The 18,770-nt window shown below is 57.9% G+C and overlaps 1 protein-coding gene across 1 annotated transcript in view; it reads right to left on the reverse strand.

Annotated features, from left to right (window-relative positions):
- The window catches only part of PAPPA2 (pappalysin 2), a gene marked incomplete at its 5' end in the record, with an annotated part of 74,792 nt that extends 58,148 nt beyond the window's left edge, over positions 1-16,644 (reverse strand). The window contains 2 exons of the mRNA XM_084527718.1: positions 12,059-13,118; positions 16,176-16,644. Coding sequence (XP_084383844.1) covers positions 12,059-13,118; positions 16,176-16,644 — 1,529 coding nt within the window. The remainder of the gene's footprint in view (positions 1-12,058; positions 13,119-16,175) is intronic.
- Between the last annotated feature and the right edge of the window lie 2,126 nt (positions 16,645-18,770).

The raw sequence follows: 18,770 nt of genomic DNA on the forward strand, positions 1-18,770 counted from the left end.
CCCAGACACGCGCCACGCTGACGCCATCTCTTCAACCCAACCAAGACGGGAGCAGGCCGGGAGGAATAGATAGGGAGAAGAATAAATAAACCTGAAGGACATATTTGTGGCATGAGTCGGAAGGAAGAGAAGCAAAAATTTCATAGAAATAGAGTGTAAGGAGGGGGAACAGGGAGAAAAAGTCTCCCTCATGCACCAGAGCTGCTCGGGGGACACAGAATTAAAAATAACGTTGATTCCTGACCTATGATATCTTGGAAAAATAGCCCCAAAGCCTTCCAGGCTGTCCAAATTCCGAGGGCTGACGTCAGCCCTATTCAGAGGGATATTCCCGCCGCCTCTCTTCTGGAGACATGATGTTTTTCTGGCTGTCGCCTGCTGTTCCCTTGACACTAGCAACATTTTTTGTCAACCCTTAATTATAAATAACTAATTTCCTCCATTGAGAGATTTGGATGGCTCGGGGCTGTGTAAAGTGTAGGGGGAGCAGTTTCAGCACTGAGATGCTCATGGGTTGGGTGGAGAAGGAGACAAAAGGACCCCGATTTCACCCGCTATGACAGGGAAAGCACAAACATCATCCTGCTGGTGTCCCCAAAGACACGAGCAAGACCAAAACAACTCTAGAATGGACAACTCTGATTCCCCTCAGTCCATATTTCCCACTGGCATCCTCAGCTGAGACAAGGAGCATGCAACTGGCGTCTTTGTCTGTCACTTACTGCCAAGGTCATGCTCTCCCTCCTCTTTGGCGCTTCTGTGATTTTCCCTGGGGGGAAGCAGAGCAGCCTTTGGTCTCCACAAATGGGCCAAGTGACAGCCCTCTCCTCTGCTCCCCAAATAGCTTCCCAACTCCTTCAAGACTGAGTATTCCAAACTAGATGGTATTTATGGCACGGTGAGTGCTGCAAACCAGCACACATACACAGGGAGAGCCAGAAGGACACATGAAGACATAGATTTCAGCTGAGCAGGAAAAAAAAAAAAAAGCCAAAACACAAAAAAAAAACCCACCTCACAACCCAAAGAATAAAGCAGAAGACAGAAGACAGGCAGAGAAAGGTGATCAGGTTTGCCAGATTCAAAACAAACCCTTTTCCAAGAACGTAAAAGCCTCACTGGTGAGCAGCTACCTGCATGGCAAGACCACCTCAGCCTAAGGAGTAGCTGCATCCCTGCACACAGCTCTGCATGGGCAATAACAACATGCTCTCACTGTGTGACATTTCAGGCTACTGAAGGGAGGGAAGGAAGGCAAGTCAAGCAGCTTCAGTGACTGTCACCAAAGAACTGTGGAATCCAAGACTCACAGCTGCAGGTGAAGAGGACCTCCTCAGGCCAACTGGTCTGACCCTATTTTGTTCAGAGCAGGTCTAATTACACCAAATTGCTCAGGGCCATGTCCCGCTGAGACCTGAACTTCTCCAAGGACAGAGGTTTCACTCCCTCTCTTGGCAACCTTTAGATATCCTGATGGAAATAAAGACTCCTAATGCCTAATACAAACTTCTCACATTCTGACTTGTGTCCATCAGTTTCTGTCCTCTCGCCATGCAGCTCTTCTCAGAGCCCACCTCTATCTCCTCTGTGACACCCAGTCACAATAGGAAGACTGTGCCTCACAGGAAAACCCTCACCTCCCTTCTCATGTGTTTGCCTGCACATTTTTTTTCCTAGCCCACAGTGAAGAAAACATCTTTCCTCTTGTGCTTGTAAGTAAAGCTCTGGGTTGGTTTGGCCAACAGAGAAAGCAACGTGTTTCTCCAAGCAGCAGTAGAATGGGCAAACTGTGATATAAGCCTGATTTGGTTTAAAGTGGTAGAAGAGAAGCAAGAACAGCAGGTTTTAGTGATAGCCTTATCACAACAGGAAGACTTGGTGCCATAAAAATGACCATTACCAGTGAAAGACAAAAGATGGCACTTCTGAATGAAAAGCAAGGCCAGCACGTACCCCATGCAGCACCGTAAATCAATCCCAATTCTCTGGGTATTGCAAAGGATGCATGTGTAATGCCACAGGAATTCCACTGCAATGCAAAAATAGGAGTCTTCTCCCTGTAGACCTTTCAGAGGGGATGTGGGAGTGGGGTTGGATGGAAGTTGTCCAAGTGCCCTCCATGGACAGCTGGAAAATACTTGAGACCCAGCCAGCTCCAAGCTAACCATTCAGCCTAATGAAGTCACAGGGGATTCTGCTTTCATGTCCCTCACCCACCACAAGGAAATTCCTCTTCCTGCTCCTGCCAAGCAGGGACGCTCCTTTTTTCCAACCCAAACCTTTGTTTGACAAATGAGGAATTCCTCAGGCTTCCCAGGAACAAGCACCAGTAATATTTTTGGTGTGCTGACATGCGTCTGCAAGGTTGCAAAGGGTTAAGATAATGCACAGCAACATTTCTTCTGAAAAATCAGCTGAAACCAGAAGAGCCACAACTCAATCCATGAAGATAGGTGCTAGATCAAGTGGCATGAATACTTCTGAGGACAGACTCTCTCAACTCCCCATTTCATCAGTGAAGAGATGTTCTTCCAGACTGCGAGCCAAAATGGACATCTTCAGTTCACCCCACCAAAGGACTCTTCCTCTGAAGAGTCTTCCAGACTCAGGCTCTGTCAGCATGCATGAATCCCCCTTACTAGAATTTGTGAATCCTCATCCCTGCTCCCAGCATGGGAATTCCCAGGTGATGCTCAACCTTGCCTCCCTTCTGGACATGCTACCAGCTGGGCACTGAGTGCAAGCCAGGATGGGTTGTCTGGTCTGCCTCCAGACTAGACTGATGGCGGTCCTCAAAACCGAGCCCAGGAAAGGAGCCCAAAGCCATTTGGGTGCACAGGGGATGAGAACATCACATACACCTCACTGTCAGTGAAAGAGTAATGGGAAGCAGGAAGCAGCCACCACCAACAGCATTGTGTAGGAGACACTTTACTATTAGCACGAGGAGCTGAGCGTTAAGATGTAAAAAAGGGTGACAGTCCAAAACCCCCCTGTATTGTGCCTTCAGGATCAGGGGTTTCCCTTACACAAGACCAATTCCTGCTGCATTCAGAGGAAACCCTCTGTCTCCACGTGGGAGGTGGATTTGGCTTTGGGACTGAAGCAGCTGCTGATGCTGCAGGGTCGGAGAGCTGCACTGGCAAAGCTGCGGACAGGATCAGAAAGGGGCTGTGGTTCAAGGCTGTGACCCTTCTGTGCAGATTTACTGGGGAAAGAGACCAAGAAGGCTGCAGCCTGTTAGCACACAGCAGATGTTACATCAGAGGGGAGCGTGCAGCTTCTTGAGGTCAGATTTGGGTAAGAAAGAACAATAACGTTAGTGTCAGACTAGAAAGCCGTGCAGGGCATTTTGCCCTGAGATAGGCTGAAGAGTAAATGCTGCTAACGTTGGCATGATCCAGCTATTCCTGGAAGTGTTTGCTAACAAAATTCTTTACTAAATAATCATTGCACCAGAAAAAGCCAGTGCTATTTTAGACCTGGTTTTGGTAAGCAGTGTAAGAATTATGAAAGAGCCGATGAAAGAAAGAAAACTTGTCCTGAATTAATGATGGATTGATTGAGATTAACTTAAATAGAGAGATAAAGACAGGTCTTGACTTAAGAATGGAAAAACAGGACTGACCAGCAGACAGGCTGCATCTGGGAGGCTGGGGAGAGCAGGGGGAAACGGGAACTCCCTGAAGCCAGGCTGAAAGCAAAAAGTAAAAAAACCTTCGAGAAATAAGAGCAGCAACAGAAGGAACGAGCTCTCTGAGCAGGAAAGGGGGCTGAAGCTCGATGTAATTGAGATTAAAGTGCAGGAATGAAAGTGTTCATAGATAAAAAAAAACTTGGTGGGTGTCAGGTATTTGCAGTGGGAGCCTGGGAAAGTGGGCCTAGCTCCTTGGGCCATCTCCAGGTGGGGACCTGCCCGAGCTATCACCCTCCAGTGATGAGCAGGGACACCAAGCCTCTGCTCCACAGTGGCTTTTGGGACTTGCACAGCTCTCATCTCCCATGCGTGGGAAGAGCTACCAGCCATGTGGGAGAGTGGGTGTCCCCACCACAACTCTTTCTCCCCCATGTTTCCAAGCCCCCGGGCACCATCCTTCCACCTCAAGCCACTTCTCACCCAGGGACAACCTGCAGCGATCTCCTACAATCCCACCATGCTCACACCTCCACAGCCCACTTTAGAGTCCATCACAACACCAGCAGCCCAAAAGAGCTTCCCTCCCAGAGCAGAGAGACAAGGATTGGAAGAAGGACATCCTCATTTCTGTAAGGTGACCTTCCTCACAGATTTCCCTCTTGCAGCCTCAGAGGTGTGTGTCACCCACACCCACACACACCTTGTATAATTCTGCTTGGAGAACCCTGTGACACCAAGAACAGATCCACAAATTCATTGTTTCTTACAGCTCCTCAGCCCTAGAGCATCATTTCATTCTGCCAAACAACCAAAGGCAACACTCACTTGAAAGTTAATACAAAATACGCCAGATGTTTCCCAAAAAGATCCCCGGAGAGGCTGGCTTTGAGCTTGTGTTAGTACTACCGATTCACCCCGTAAACCTTCCTTTTCAGCCCCTCGGGGAAGACAAGCCCATGCAAGTCCCATAAACTTCCTGGCTTATGTGACAATTCTTGTGTTGCTTAAGTATAATGGGCCATCAACTTTCCCCTGGGATAAATTTGTCCCAGCAATCTGTGTTTTAGTGCTCTACATCTTGGGGGAGTTGATAGCATTTGGGGTTTATTTTAATGGGAGTTGGTAGCAGTGATCAATTGCAGAAGCTCTATTTCCACGGAAATGGGTATTTAATAGATTTTTGAAAATGGTAGTTATTGACCCAATGGGCCTTAATGGCTTAAAAACCATCTGATTGTAGTATGTAAGAGTAAATGCATATGATTTTCAAATGCGTACTGGAATAGGTAGTAAAAACCCTTTTAAATTGCAGGGACATGGTCAATAGGGAGTTTCCATTTGCTTGTTTGGCCTTTCTATTTCTATCGGCATGAATCATGGCCATCTCTTCCTCAAAGAGACTTGCAATTTCCTCACGGGTGAGATCATCTGAAAACACGCGACCCATCCGAGACCCACAAAGGTAGGAGGACGTCTTTCATCAGGGCGGGTGGCGATGGAGAGCCAGGCTTTCAGAAGAGCTGGGCTCTCGTGCAGGGAGCAGAGGACACAGAGCACCTCATCCTCTGTGTCCCCGAGGGCTGCCCATTGCTCCCAGGGAGAGCTCAAAAGCCAAGCACACCTCCGAGACCCCTGGGATTAAGCTCAACCTACAAGCTCCCAGTTGATGATCCTGCACTCAAAGTCCCAGCCAGAAAACTTGGTTTATCTGGGGGTTAACATGGACCAAAACCATAAATAGGAACAAATTCCAAAGGAAGCCCAAATCCCCAAACTGAGACATAGATTTATGGTTATTTCCCCCCAAACCTAGCAGCTCTCTGAGATCTCCAAGGGCTCAGCATGGGCTGCTGTTACTCCCCACCTTAGGCCCATTGTCCCTCCCCTGGCATGCCCATTTTCAGGAGCCTGCAGGGACATGGATATGAGATTCTTGTCTGAAACCAGCCTGGGGGCTTTGCAAAGAGGAGAACACCGTCTCCTCTTCATACACAGCAGGCACAAAGGATGATCAGACCATCACAGTGACTTCTGACCCCCCCCTTCATCCCCCAAAGCACAAGCCTGGCCACCCCGAGGGCACAGACCTAGCAAGTGGGGAAGCCCCTGCACACCTATGGGGGCTACACGAGGGTTGTCTGAGAGGCTGGCCCTTGGGAAGAAGAGGGGAGGTTGGATGAGGCCCTAAGCAACCTGACCTAGTGGGTGGCATCCCTGCCTATGGCAGAGGGTTGGAACTGGGTGATCCTTGAGGTCCCTTCCAACCCAAGCCATTCTGTGGTTATGATTCTCTGATTCTAGGGGAGCCGTCAGCATGAGGCATCATCACCTCTGAGAACAGGAACAGAGTGCTGAACTGGGGGAGCTAACACACAGAATTTGCAAGGAGAAGAGCTCCAGACCCGACCTGGGGCAGGGAGCCCTGCAGCCCTTCTCCACACGGCTTGGCTCCAAAAACCCGCGCAAGCAGCAGCAGCAGCCCAGCTCCAGTGCCCACCAGCACGCCTCGGAGAGCCCGGCCGTCCCCAGGGCAGGATAAGCGCTCGCCTGCTCTTCCTGCTGTTGATGCTGGCGGCCGAGAGGCTGCGTTACACAGAACATGTGCGTGCGCGGGGGGAGCGCAGGAATACGCTCACAGCCCCTTGCGGTTTCACCAGTCTGAACTCAACAGTGGCAAGTTATTCTAGAGCAGGCTCCAAGCTAAACAGAACCAGGTATGGTTCACTTTCCGCCTGGATTGTTTGTTTCAAAGGAAAATAAAAAACTTCCAGGGCCAGGGCTGAGCCTTGCAGCACTCTTCCCCTGCCTCAGGCTGTGCAGATAAGCTCAGTCCCCATTCAGACCGTGGGAGGGGATCTGCTGTAAATCAGCTCCTTCTCACTTTTTGCTCACATCAGAATAAATGAAATAGCAGCACAGGGGGATAAAGGGGTCTCTGCAAACAAGTGGGTGTCCCCTGGAGCATAAAGCAGGGACAACACAGGTGGGTGCAAGGCTCCTGTCCTCCGCTGCCACTGCACGGGCTGCACGTGGCCAAGAGACTCCAAGCAACCCAGGCAAGGGAGGACTGTGCAGACACCAGCTCAGATTTTTGCCTCGCAGCTAGTCAGGACAGAACAGCTTCATCTCCTCACATTAAATGCCTCTTTTACCCCTCTATCTCTGTCTCCTGTCCCTCTAGGACCTGAGGGACAGGAGACAGAGCCCCAGCACTGCGCTGCACAGCCAGGGGACGTGGTGGCAGGGAGTTCTGTGCCCCAGTTTCCCCAGCTGGTATTACCCTTCCCCACAGCACAGGCAGGTGGGTCCATGCTTAAAAAACACTGCAGAACACACAGCCTTTGCTGCACAGGGCTTTCAAAGGCATTAAAGAAAGTAGGCACCTACATCCCCCACTGCTGTTCAATGGAAGGCAAGGGTCCAGCTTTTCACCTGGTGCCTCCACCTCCTGCATCCTCCTCTGTGCGAAGTGCCTCAGATTGCTGCTGGGAAGAAGGCAGGGCTGCAGAGAGACCTGAGACGTTGCTGCATTCACCCCGAGCTTCTCACTGAAGGGCAAATGTTTGTAGCCTTGACATTGGCTGGGATGGGGATCGATATGCACAAAGAGAGGAAAAGGAATCTGTTCAACCCAAACATCTCTGCCTCTTCTTTAAAAAAAAAAAAAAAATTAATTAATTTAAAAAAAAAAAAAAAAGATAGGGGAAAAAACAAGTCCTCAGCCTCCAACTTATTTTTAGGTCCCGGCAATTGGGTGTCCCAGCCGGAGTGCGGCGCGCAAGCCAGCACTCTAAAAATGCCTCCCTCGCAGATATAAAAAGGACACGGGATAATTTATTGGGGAAGCTTTGCAATGTAACAATTCTACGTTAACCACAAACAAACAACACAAAAAGCCAACCCTGGGGCTGCCTCTGGTCCCCAGCACAGCCCTTGGCAGGCGACAGTCACCAGCGCTCAGCATCCAGAGCCCCCCAGCAGAGCCTTGGGCTGTTCTGGGGGGCTCAGGCCGTGCCTAGCCTGGGCAGTCCTGTCCCCTCTGCAGAGGGACGATCTGATTTCCTAAATAATGGGGCTGGTCGGGCCAAGGAAAACTAGATTCCTGTGTCTGAAGCCCCGCTTGCCAACCCAAACGTGGATAAATAACCCCCAGGACCCCCTGACATGGAGCTGATGGGGTGCCACTGGGCCACCCCACTTCGGTGTTTCCTGGGCTCACAGCCACAGACACGAGCACGGCGGGGTGAGGAGGAACACAGAGGAGTGCTGAAAGCCAGGACAAAGAGCAAAACCCCCCAGTCCCAGCCCCCGGACACGCTGTTCCTCACAATTGTCCTCTTGATACAGCCGTGCCCCAGGGTGGTGGGAGCTCCCAGAACAATAGCTTACATCTGGGCAGGCTGTTTTCCCCCAAAAGCACCCAGACTGCCTGCAGCCCGGGGCAGGGACCCACTCCCGCTGCTCACAGGCGATTTGGGTTGTCCTCCTCCTGCGTGGCACCCTGGGGGAACCCAGCCAGTCAAAAGCAAATCCAGGAGCTTTGCCCCAGCCTCGGGCTCGGGGGAAGCTCAGGCACCCAGAAGCAGGATCGCAGAGACATGAGCTCTCGGTCACATCATCAGCGCCTCGGCAGGCAGCCTGTCCTTGTGGTATCAGGGGCTCTACCCAGGACAGTCCCATCTGTCTTTGCCAAGGTTTGAAATTAGAAATCAATGGGAAGAGCCCAGAGAGAGTGGGCTTTCCCACAAGGAGAGACGAAGATTTTTATGGGCTCAGTCCAAGGGCTCTCATAAAACATTAATGCCGCCACCAAGAAATCCATCAGACTCTAAAAAAAGCCCGGTTAATCAATGCTCCTCTCCAGCACCTCTGCCAGAGAGGAGAAGAAACAAGAGGCCATCCTTGCCTCACCTGCTCTCCCCGGGACACCTTTAGTGTCCATCAGGCAATCAGCCAAATTTCCTGACAACGACTCAAGGGCTGGGAGCAGCTCAGAGCCATGAGTCCTCGGCGGTGTCCACAGGAGACGTTCCCTGAGGTTAATCTGGGTCAGCTTCTGAAGGCACTACTTCGAAAGCAGGAGGGTCCCGAAGGACCTTAACCCAATTAAGCATCCCTCCCTTAGCGGGGAGCCCAGCTATGCCTGCATTAAGGCTCATCAGGCGCCCGGCGGATCAGACAGCTCCGTACCGCAGCTGTGGCCATCCCAGGGGAGGCAGAGCTGAACAAGGCTCTGAGGATGTGTGTGCAGGAGGGAAAGGGGAGGCGTGGGGCAGGGAGAGCTCAGACAGTGCCCCATACCTCTCCTTCTCCTACACAGCCTTCAGCGCCATGGCAGAGACATAGCAGGGAGGTGCCACAGCCCCTTTTTCCCTTGTGGCTGTCCCTTTAGGGACCATCTCCTCCAGCATCCGTGCTTCTGGTGGGGCTGGCGGAGCCCGGTGGTTTTCCACCTCCTGCTGTTCCTTGTGCTGGTTCTGCTGGGTTCTGGGGTGCTGAGACAGGGCCCGGCAGCTCTGCCCTTACGTGGGCCGCCCTCTGGTTTTCCTTTTCACGCTCCCTGTGTCACACACCAGACTCATTGACTAGCTGCCCAAGGGGGACCCTCGCTGAGTGTTAATTGCTGCTAATGAGCTGTTGCTGCTTTCCTTCCAAGAACGCCAATTACCGCTGCGCTCAGGCGCTGCAAGGAGATGCGTGTCTGCAGCGAATCAGCGCGGATGTTACCCCGGCCCCTGGAACCGCGCTGCCACCAGCTCCTGGAAAATGCTTTAAAACCTGGTGAGACTGGGCAAAGGATGACAGCCGACAGCCCTCCTGTCGTTGTCCGTCCCCTCCCGCTTCCCATGGTGAGTCAGGGTGGCTGGGATGTCCTTGATGTGCTGTCTTCTGGGCTGGCTCTGCGTGGAGCCAGCCACCAGCACCCAGCCCCTGGCTGAGCTGTGCTGGGGGTGCTGTGGGGGTGCTGTGGGACTGGCTGTGTCCCAGCCCAGGTGGCCGAGTGGAGATGCCCCATGGCCTGGGCACGGTGTCCTGGCACAGCACTGGTCAGTGTCGTTCCTGCCCCGCAGCCCTGCCACCCTTCCTTCAGACCCCCTCTCCATCCTGTGCTCAGCACAGCCAAGGAGGGGAAGCACACTGAGATCTCCACCAGCTACAGAGCACGGCTCCCTCCACAGACATCATTTGTCCTTCTCCAAGCTGCAGCCCCAGGGAGGTGAGGGATCCGCTAGGACGCTAGGACGTTAAAGGCATTTACAAGTGCTTAAAGTCACGGGAGCCAAGGCACAGAGACCCTTCACCAAAACTGCATCTGTCCACAGTCCTGGCAAGAAATCGCCTGGTGCCTCGCTCCAGCTTTCTCCTTTGGATGATTTTTGGCAGTACTGAGAAGCATTCACACCCAAACCGCTGCCTCGAAGTGAAATACGACGGGGATGATTCACTGCGCGAAAAGTCCTGGGGCTTTGTTGTGCCACCTTGCTCTGAAAGGAGGTGTCGGCAGCTGGAGCGTGGCCGGGGGCATCCTGCTGCCTGCCCCCACTCACCTCCCAGCACCCGGCTCCTCCCGGGCTGCCCTTCCTTGGTCGGTTTGCTTTTATTTCGCGTTATTTCCCTCATTTTGGCTTCCACCCTGAAAGTCCTCCTGCAGGCTCCTCAGCTGCCCCACTCCTCATAAACCTTCGTTTGGCCAAATTATGGCTAAAGCCAAATGTACTGGCTCAGCAGGAGCTTTCCCCAAGCAAAACGCCTTGAGCTTGTGTATTTGGGGGTATCCACCGGCAACTGAACGGCACTGACCCAGCCATGCAAGCAGCTCTGGATCACCTCACCATTTCCCAGACCCACGCTACCAATTTCCCAATGTTTTTCCCAGAAAAACAACGGGGTGCAACTGCTCCATATGCCTACCACAGCTGCTGGGGTGCCCGAGGCAAGGGCTGTGCCAGCGCTCCCCGAGGGCAGGGAATGGCAGCCAGGGGGAGCTCAGCAGCAGCAGGGTTCAATTTGTGCCCCCACATTTCCCAAATGCAGGGCACACTGGATTTCTCCTTCGGAGCTTAGCCTACAATCAATCTTGTCTTATATGCAGACCAACGAGGTCTGCGGAAAGAAAAATTGCAAAAGATTTGTTATTTCCCTAGTGTTCCCATTTTCCCATTCCTTTCCCACAGAAGCAAGGTTTTTGTTTTGTTTTGCTTTGTGTGTGTGTTGTTTTTTGTTGTGTTTTCTTTTTATTTTTTTTCTTTCCCAACTTTCAGGGGAAAATCCTGACAAATGGAAGCCCTGATTCATACCAGCAAAAATTTGGCCTTTTTTATTTTAAGGTGGAGCCCTTCTTGTCTGAGGATGAAAACATTCCTCTCGTTGCACACACAGGGCAAGGACCAAGCCTTGGCCATGCTCCTATGGAGAAGCAAAGTCCCGCCTGGTGGCCAAGTGGCCATGGGTGGCCACCACACGTGGAGAGCAGTGGGGCAGGCAGGAGGACCGCTCGTCCCCCAGTGCTTAGGAAAGAGCTCGCTCACCACGCTGGGAAGCAGGAGGACGGGCAGAGACAGGGTGGTGATGGTGGCTGCCACCAAAGAGACTTCCAGGGGTGGGGAAACATCTGCTGGGGGTACTTGGGCAGAGGCATCGTGTGTGGCTCCATGGCTGGAGGGAAGCACTGGGAGAAAGGCTCCTCGTCCTCCCCCGGAGTGTGAGAAAAGCTTGAGAAGGAGGGAAGGGCCCCAGAGCCACTGCCCAGCCCTCAGGCACCTGCTTCCCTCTGCCCTGCGGTCCCCACCTGGGAGCTGGCAGAGATCAGAGGCTGGCTTGGGAAGAAAAAAGTATTTATGGCCACAGCCTACCTGCTCGCACAGCCTAGAGAGTAAAAGTGATGGAGAGAGGAGACCAAAGGAGCTACGCCTCCCTAAACCCTCCCTTGAACATGTGCTCCCTGGGGGCAGTGCTGCCCTCGGTGGGGATGGGCAGGGGGGGAGCTCCACGGCCACGGGGAACACGCAGCTCTCTCTGACACTGAGACAGAAATGACTTTAAAAAAAAAAAAAAAAAAAAAAAAAGGAAAAGCCATGTCTTTTTTTTTTTTTTTTTTTTTTTTTTTCCCCTGTCTCTGGCCAGAGAGCACATCTGGCAGCGCCACGAGTGCTGGAAGCCATCAGCGCCGGCACTTCAGAGGCTCCGGCAGCCTGTGCCGGGGGAGGAGGACGGTGCACAGAGCACACCGAGGGCAGCCCCCCCAGCACGGGGGGCATCCAGGGGCACCGCACCACACACGGATGCCCCACAGGCACCTCGCACCCGCACACACACTGGCGGCCAGACCCCACGCCACGAAGCTGCTGCGTCTGGCACGAGCACCGACCACGCGCGGGGCAGCTCCGGTGGCACCGCAGCCCCCAACCCCCCCACACCTACCGCTGGGGCGAGTCGGGGTCGAAGCAGGTCCTGCCCACATCGGCGGCGTGTGGGTCGCAGCAGTCGCCGTCGTCGAAGTCGTCCAGCATGTTGTTGCACTCCATGTGGCAGATGCCATCACGACGCTTCCAGGAGAAGCAGCGGCCGGGCCGGCGGCAGTCCCCGCCATCGTAGCCAGTCAGGGGGTGCTCGCACTCGGGGTCGCAGCGCTCGTTGCCCACCTTGCTGGGCTCGCAGCCCAGCAGCACGGCGCGGCGGCGCAGGGAGGAGTTGCGCACCTCCAGCAGGCTGAGCTGCCAGGAGATGTTGTAGGGACGGAAAGCGTCGCTCAGCGCCCGGTGCTGCCGCCAGACCTGCTCACGGCTCACTGTCGGCCGCCCGCCGCCGTCCTCGGCCAGGCTCACCACGCGGTACCGCACCGCCTTGGCCCCCCGCAGTGGCCAGTGCTGGTTGTAGTGGGAGACCAGCTCCACGTTGTCACACGCTGTCTGCCCGCAGGCCGGGGGACCCAGCGGGCGAAGGATGGGGGGCGCGGGGGGCAGCAGCGCCTGGCGCCGGGGGAAGGAGCCCTCGCGGAAAGGCGCCCAGCGCTGCTCTGGGGCGTCCAAGCCGGCGGCCAGCACCGGTGCCACCCCCAAAGCTGCCTCCTCCAGGAAGGGCCGCTGGAGCTGGGGCTGGGGCAGGGCTCCCTGCCACAGGGCCAGCCCGGCCAGGTGTCCCCGAAAAGCGTGGGCGTCCCCCCAGGCGTCCCCTCCCAGCAGCAGGGTGCGGCAGGAGGCCATGAAAGTGCTGTGCAGAGGTCCCCGCTGCCCACCAGCGCGGCCCACCCGCGCCCCATCCACGTATAGGGACATCCAGTGCCCGTCGTAGCTGGCGGCCAGGTGGGTCCAGGTGTCCGGGCGGTAGCGGTGGGACCCGGTCACCTCGGTGGCGGCGGTCGCCCGGTCGGTGCGGAGGGAGAAGAAGAAGCGGGCGTCCTTCTTGCCGCCCAGCCGCAGGGCGCGGATGCCCAGAGCCCAGCCCTTATCGCTGGCCGTGTGTGAGCAGTTGTCGAAGACGCCTGCAGAGGGGATGGGGATGGAAAGAAAGGAGAGGTGGTGAGGGCTGGAGCTCCACGAGCATCCTCGTGGCATCCCAGGGTCTCCTGCACCTGCTGGGATGCTCTGCTGAGGAGCTGTCAGAGAAGCTAAGCACTGGCAGCAGCAAGGATGCAAAATCTGCACCGCCGGGCTTCTGCTTGGGGGAGAAAGGGTGAGGGGAGGTTTTGGATGTGTTGGGAAAGATGCAGAAAAAAGCAGGTGGCCAGAGGCTGGGCAGCAGGCGCTGGTCACCGTTTGGGTGAGCCAGGAGGGGGCTACAGCCAGAGAGGCTGGATGGAGAGGGGAGGAAGAACACAGCCAGGAGGGGAGGAGAGGCCAAAGAGCGTGGAAGGAGAGCACATCTCACTGTGCACCCAAGCGCATCGCCAACCCGAGCTTTGGGCTGTGCATGACCCAGCAAGGGGCAATGGACCCGCTGCTTGAACAAAGTGGTTCTGGGCTCCTCCATCTCCGAGGCAGCTCAGTGTCCCGTCACCCAGACTCACTCCCTGTCTCCCTCCATCCTCTTGGGTTAATGGCTGTGGCGCTGCCATGGGTGCCTGGAAGCACCTGAGGCCACCACGGCTCCGGCAGCCATCTCCTGGTGGCTGCCACCACAGCTGGGACATCTGTGGAGTCGTCACCTGGGGCTGGTGAGCTCAGCATTGCTTCCGAGCCCCACCAGTGGCACCTTGGCATGGGGGCAGGGCTGGCCCCGTTTCCCAGCATGTTTTGACACTCTGGCTGTTGACAGGCCGGGTTTTTCAGAAGGCAAGAGCCAAGCACTTGAAGATGCCTTTCTCAGGCATGAAGCTGGGCTGCTTTGCTTTGAAAAAAATCTTGGCCCCATCCTGAATCTCCCTCCAGCCAGCAGCGATGGGCTGGAATTTGAACCATCTTGAAAATCCTGCAAGCAGGCAGAGCTTGAGCCCCCCGAGCCCTGTACCTCAGCATCCCACCCCAGAGCAAGGCTTCGGGATAAGCCCATCAACACGATCCCCTCCACCCCACCGAGCTCCCACCCCGATAAAACTCCCCAGGATGAGACAGAGCAAAGCCAAAAAGCAGGAGGCAGGAGAAGGAGCCTGGCAGCCATGGGAAGGCGAAGCTGAGCGTGTTCGTGGACAGAGGGCTGGCTGGAAGGTGTTTGGACCTGGATCTCGTCTGGAGGATGGGGAAGGGGGAGCGGAACCTGGCCTGTGACGTTCATCAGTGATTAGAGCGATAACGCCGGGTTTTAAAACAAGGGCTGCTGGCAGCAGTGCAAAAAAGTGAAGAGAAGCAGCGCTGCTTGAGCACTGATACGTGAAAAAACTGGCTGCAAAAACGCCCCCCAAAGCATCAGGGTATAAGGCTGGAGAAGCTGAGACAGCCAAGAAATAATAAACCCCATTGGTTCTGCTGCAGCTTGCGATTGCAGAAAAGTTGTCAGGAAAAACGTTTGATGGAGAAGTGTCCAAAAAGGTGAGGTGCCCCACGTTGTAAGGAGCACGCTCACAGCACCTTCTCCATCGGGCCAGGTGCTCTGCTGCCCGCTCGGTACACCCAGGTCCCCAAGTGTCACCTCCTGGTCACCCCTGGGGACCAAGCAGCAACGGAGCTGCAGCCCCAGGAAGACACCTGGGAACAAGTCTGGGGATGCCTCTGGTGAGGGATCTTCCGACCCAACAAGACTGCCTCTGATCTGAGCAACACCAAATCCCAGCCGGGTGCAAGGTGGGAAAGCTTGGAGATGCTCAGCTCTGCCCCGCTCTCCTCCCACCTTCCCTCACATGTGCACAGGGGATCGGGAGCATCTCCAGCTCCTCCACGGCTGCAGGTGGCCCCAGGGCTGCAGGTGGCCCCAGGGCTCGGTCCCTGCAGGGCACAAGCCCTGGGCCAGCAGCTCTCTGTGTCACCTGCCTGCATCAAAGACGTCCCCGCCGCCCTGTCCCCTTCCCAGGCAGCTGGCCCCGCGTTCCCAGCTGCAGGGCGAGGGTGGGAAGCGGCGGGTGACTCAGAGAGCCGGAGGCTGACTCAAGCCTCCGGAGCTTGAGTGCGGAGCGGGAGATATTGGCTGCCCGAGCGGGTGCCAGTGGTCGCTGTGTAACAACTGGCCCACCCCCGGCAAGGAAAAAGAAACAAAACAAAACAAAACAAAACAAAACAAAAAAAAAGCCTTGATAAAAAGAAAAGAAAGGAAACTAGCTGGGGAAAGTTAAGCCTAACACCTGCGGGGCCGAGCTCCAGGTGCAAACAGCTGTGCTGCGGGTGCGGTGAGGCTGGGGGACGGGGATGCAGCCATCGCCCAGCAAAAGGGGAGGGAAATTTAAGCAACGCGCCCGGGGGAGGGTGGCAATTGGGAAGGGAGTTAGGGTAAGGGCAGGGTTTCTCCACCCAGCCCTCCGATGCGGCTCGGCACGGGGCTGCAGCAGCCCCCCGGCTCTCCCGAGGGGCCGCCGTGTGCCGGTGCCCTCTGCCCGCAGCTTTCCATCCCCTGCCCGCTGGCTCGGCTGGGGATGCTGCGGGCTCGCTCCCAGCGCCAAGCGCCCCCCAAAGCCGAAGAAGGGAGCCCCGGGGGGGACACAGAGCCCGCAGCCTGCCGGGGGGGCACCGGGGAGCCTGGCCGGGAATGGGGCCGGGGCCGGGGCCGTGCGTGCGGCGCGGCTGCCACCGTGCGGCCGCAGGGTCCCGGGGCTCCGCCGGCGGGGAGGAGGAGGAGGAGGAGGAGAAGGAGGAGAGGGGAGGTGGAGGAAGGAGCGGGGGGGCTCCGTGTCTCAGCCCCGGGGCGCGCAGGGGCCGAGCCCCGCAGCCCGGGCGCCGGTTTGGGGTCCCGCGACGGCGGGGGGCTTGGGACGGGGAGGGGACACTTTGGGGTCGGGGGAGCGGGGCGGGGACGTCACCTGCCGCAGGTGAGCAGCGCCCGGCGCTCGGCGGTGTCCCCGTTGCCGGGCAGCCCCCCCTGCCCCCGGCCGGGTCCCTCCTCCCGTCTCGGGCCGGCCGAGCCCCCGGCGCCCCCGGACGCGCCCCCGCCGTGCCCCCGTCGGGCCGGGCGTTACCTGCGATGACGGCCGGGTTGCTCTGTCCTCCCTCCGCCTTCACCCACAGCTCCAGGGTGAAACGCTCCCGCGGCACCTCGGGCAGCGCCTCCGGCCTCGCCGCCAGCGTCTCCCGGCCTCCGGAGAAGTACAGGGCGGGCAGCGGCCGGGCCCGGGGGGGGCTCGGCACCTGCGGCGCCCGGCCCCGCGGCCTCCCCTCCGCCTCGCCCCGCTCCTCCTCGCCTCCACCCCCGGCTCCCCGCGGCCTCCGACCCCGCGGCCTCCCGGGGGCGGCGGCGCCGAGCACCCCCTGGGCGGCCCGGCCCGGGTACAGCCCGTAGGGGTGGTGCGGGGGGGAAGCCCGGCGGCTCGGAGCCTCCAAGCCGCAAAGCTCCGGGGGGCCGGGGAGGGGGGGCCGGGGCACCCCGCGGGCCAGGCTCAGCGCCGCCAGCAGCAGCAGCGCGGCCGGGGGAGCCCCGAGGCTCGGCATGGCCCCGGGGGACGGAGAGGGGCGCCGGGGGAGGCGGGGGGGGGGGACGGGACCGGGGGTGGAGACCCCGGCGTTTTGGGGAAGGGGGGACGGTGGGGGGCGCTCAGGGGGGCGGCGGGCGGCAGCCGGGGCAGCGCCGGGGCATCCTCCCCGGGTCCCCGCCGCTGCCGCTGCCCCCAACTTTTCCCCGGCGCCGCTCTCCTCTGTCCGCTCCTGCGGGCCCGGGAGGAGGAGGAGGAGGAGGAGAAGAAGGAGGAGGAGGAGGAGGGGGAGGGCGAGGGCACCGCCGCGGGGACCCCCTGTGCCTGCGGCGGGGCCGGGGCTCCCGCTCTCGCCGCGCCGCCGCTGCCCGCCGGCACCGGGAGGGATGCGCCGGGCGCCCTTATCTAGAAAGCCCCGAGGCGCTCCGCTCCCCCCGCCGGGGAGGGGTTGGAGGGGGGGGCTGCCTTATTTAAAGATGATTATGTCCAATCTAATAAACCCCGAGCGACGCATCGCCCTCCCCTCCCTCCCTCCGCCCTCCCGGCCGCTGCACCCCGCCGGGACCTGCTCCCCGGCTCGGCACGGCTCGGCACGGCCCGGGGACGGGGACGGGGACGGGGACGGGATGCGGAGCGGAGCCGGAGCCGCAGCAGGAGCAGGGGCAGCACCTGCGGACACAGCCCCGGCTGCCCCCGCCGCTCCCACGCTCCCCGCAGCCTTCCCCGTCCTCGCCTCTTCCTCCGCTCACCGCTCTCCAGCCTGGCAGTCCGGCGCGGGGCTCCTCCGCTTTTCTTTCTCTTTATTTATTAGGACCATTATTATTATTATTTCCTTCCCAAGTTGAACCGAGCCCGCGCTGCGCTCCGGTTCTGGCTCCGGCCGTGCCGTCGCCTCCATCCCGCTCCTCTCCTGGGGGTGGGCGAGAGGAGGGGGCACCCCCAGCCGCCCCCGAGGGCTGAGCCGGGGGGCTCCGTGTGGGAAATCCGCCCGGGGAGAGCCGCGGGGTGCCCCCGGCCGGCCTGCCCTTCTTTTTTTCCCTCCTTCTTGTTTTTCGGTGCTTTTTGTTTTTTTCTTTCTTTCCGTCTCCCTTCCCGAACAATGATCCCATCTGTTGGCCACGTGCAGCAAGGTGGGCTGGAGGCACCTCGGCCAGGCGAGAGGGACAGAGCAAAGCCCCCCAGACCCACCTTGCGTGGCCCCCACCCGGCCGGGGGGCACCCACCCCACAAAGGGTGCCCCGAGCCCACGGGTGGGCACGGCAGCTCCCAGAGCTCCCCCCCAGAAACCCTCGTGCAAGCTCGGTAAGGCAGGTACACTCAGCAAGGCTTTTCTTTTCCTTCTTCTTATTTTATTTTTCTTTTTTTTTATTTCTCTCCAAAACACTATCTGTGGCGGTCAGTCTGAAGCAGGGTTGCCAGCGAGAGCTGGGAGGCCCCTTCCAGGGTACCGGCTTTCGAAGCAGCGAGGCAGGAGGGAAGGGATTTAAGAGCAAGCGGCAGGAGCTGGCCGCGGGGGGCTTGTTTTCTTCCCAAAGAGCTGGCGGGGGGGGGCACAAAAAATAGTAGGGCTGGGAAAACCGGAGGGCCAAGAGGGGTGGCACGGAGAATCCCCCCAGGGAAGCAGGGAAGGAGGTGCGAGCACAGGGAGAGGTAAGGGCATGGGGAGGACACACGTGGAGGGGAGAGGACACGTGTGGGGCATGCGAGGACATCAGAGCTGGAGCAGGAGTCCCAGGAGATCCCGAGGAGCTGCCTGTCCTGGGGCACGAGCGGGGTCCAGCACCCAGGGATGTGGGGAGGTTTGGGGCTCCCCAGGCAGCGCGGGGGCACTGGGCGAGATAACCCAGAGCTTGGCACGGCTGGGGCGGCCCCGACGGCGTGTTGTCCTGGGGCAAACGCCAGCAGGCATTGCTTACAGTGCGTACTTGTTCAGGAATGAGCCGAGCTCCCGATTGCCCTGTCTACCAGGGCCTGATAACGGCGGATCCCGCGGGACGGCCCATTTTGAATGGCAGTGACCTGATGTTAAGCAGTTGTTCGTCATCTCGCCATGCACCCCGCTGTGCTACCCAGCCACCAGACCAGGAGCCTGCACCCCAAGGAGCCAGGAGAGCCCCAAATGTGTGTGCCCACTCCCAAGGGATG

This window comes from Aythya ferina, assembly GCF_964211825.1.
Source record: "Aythya ferina genome assembly, chromosome: 8".
NCBI classification, from domain to species: domain Eukaryota; kingdom Metazoa; phylum Chordata; class Aves; order Anseriformes; family Anatidae; genus Aythya; species Aythya ferina.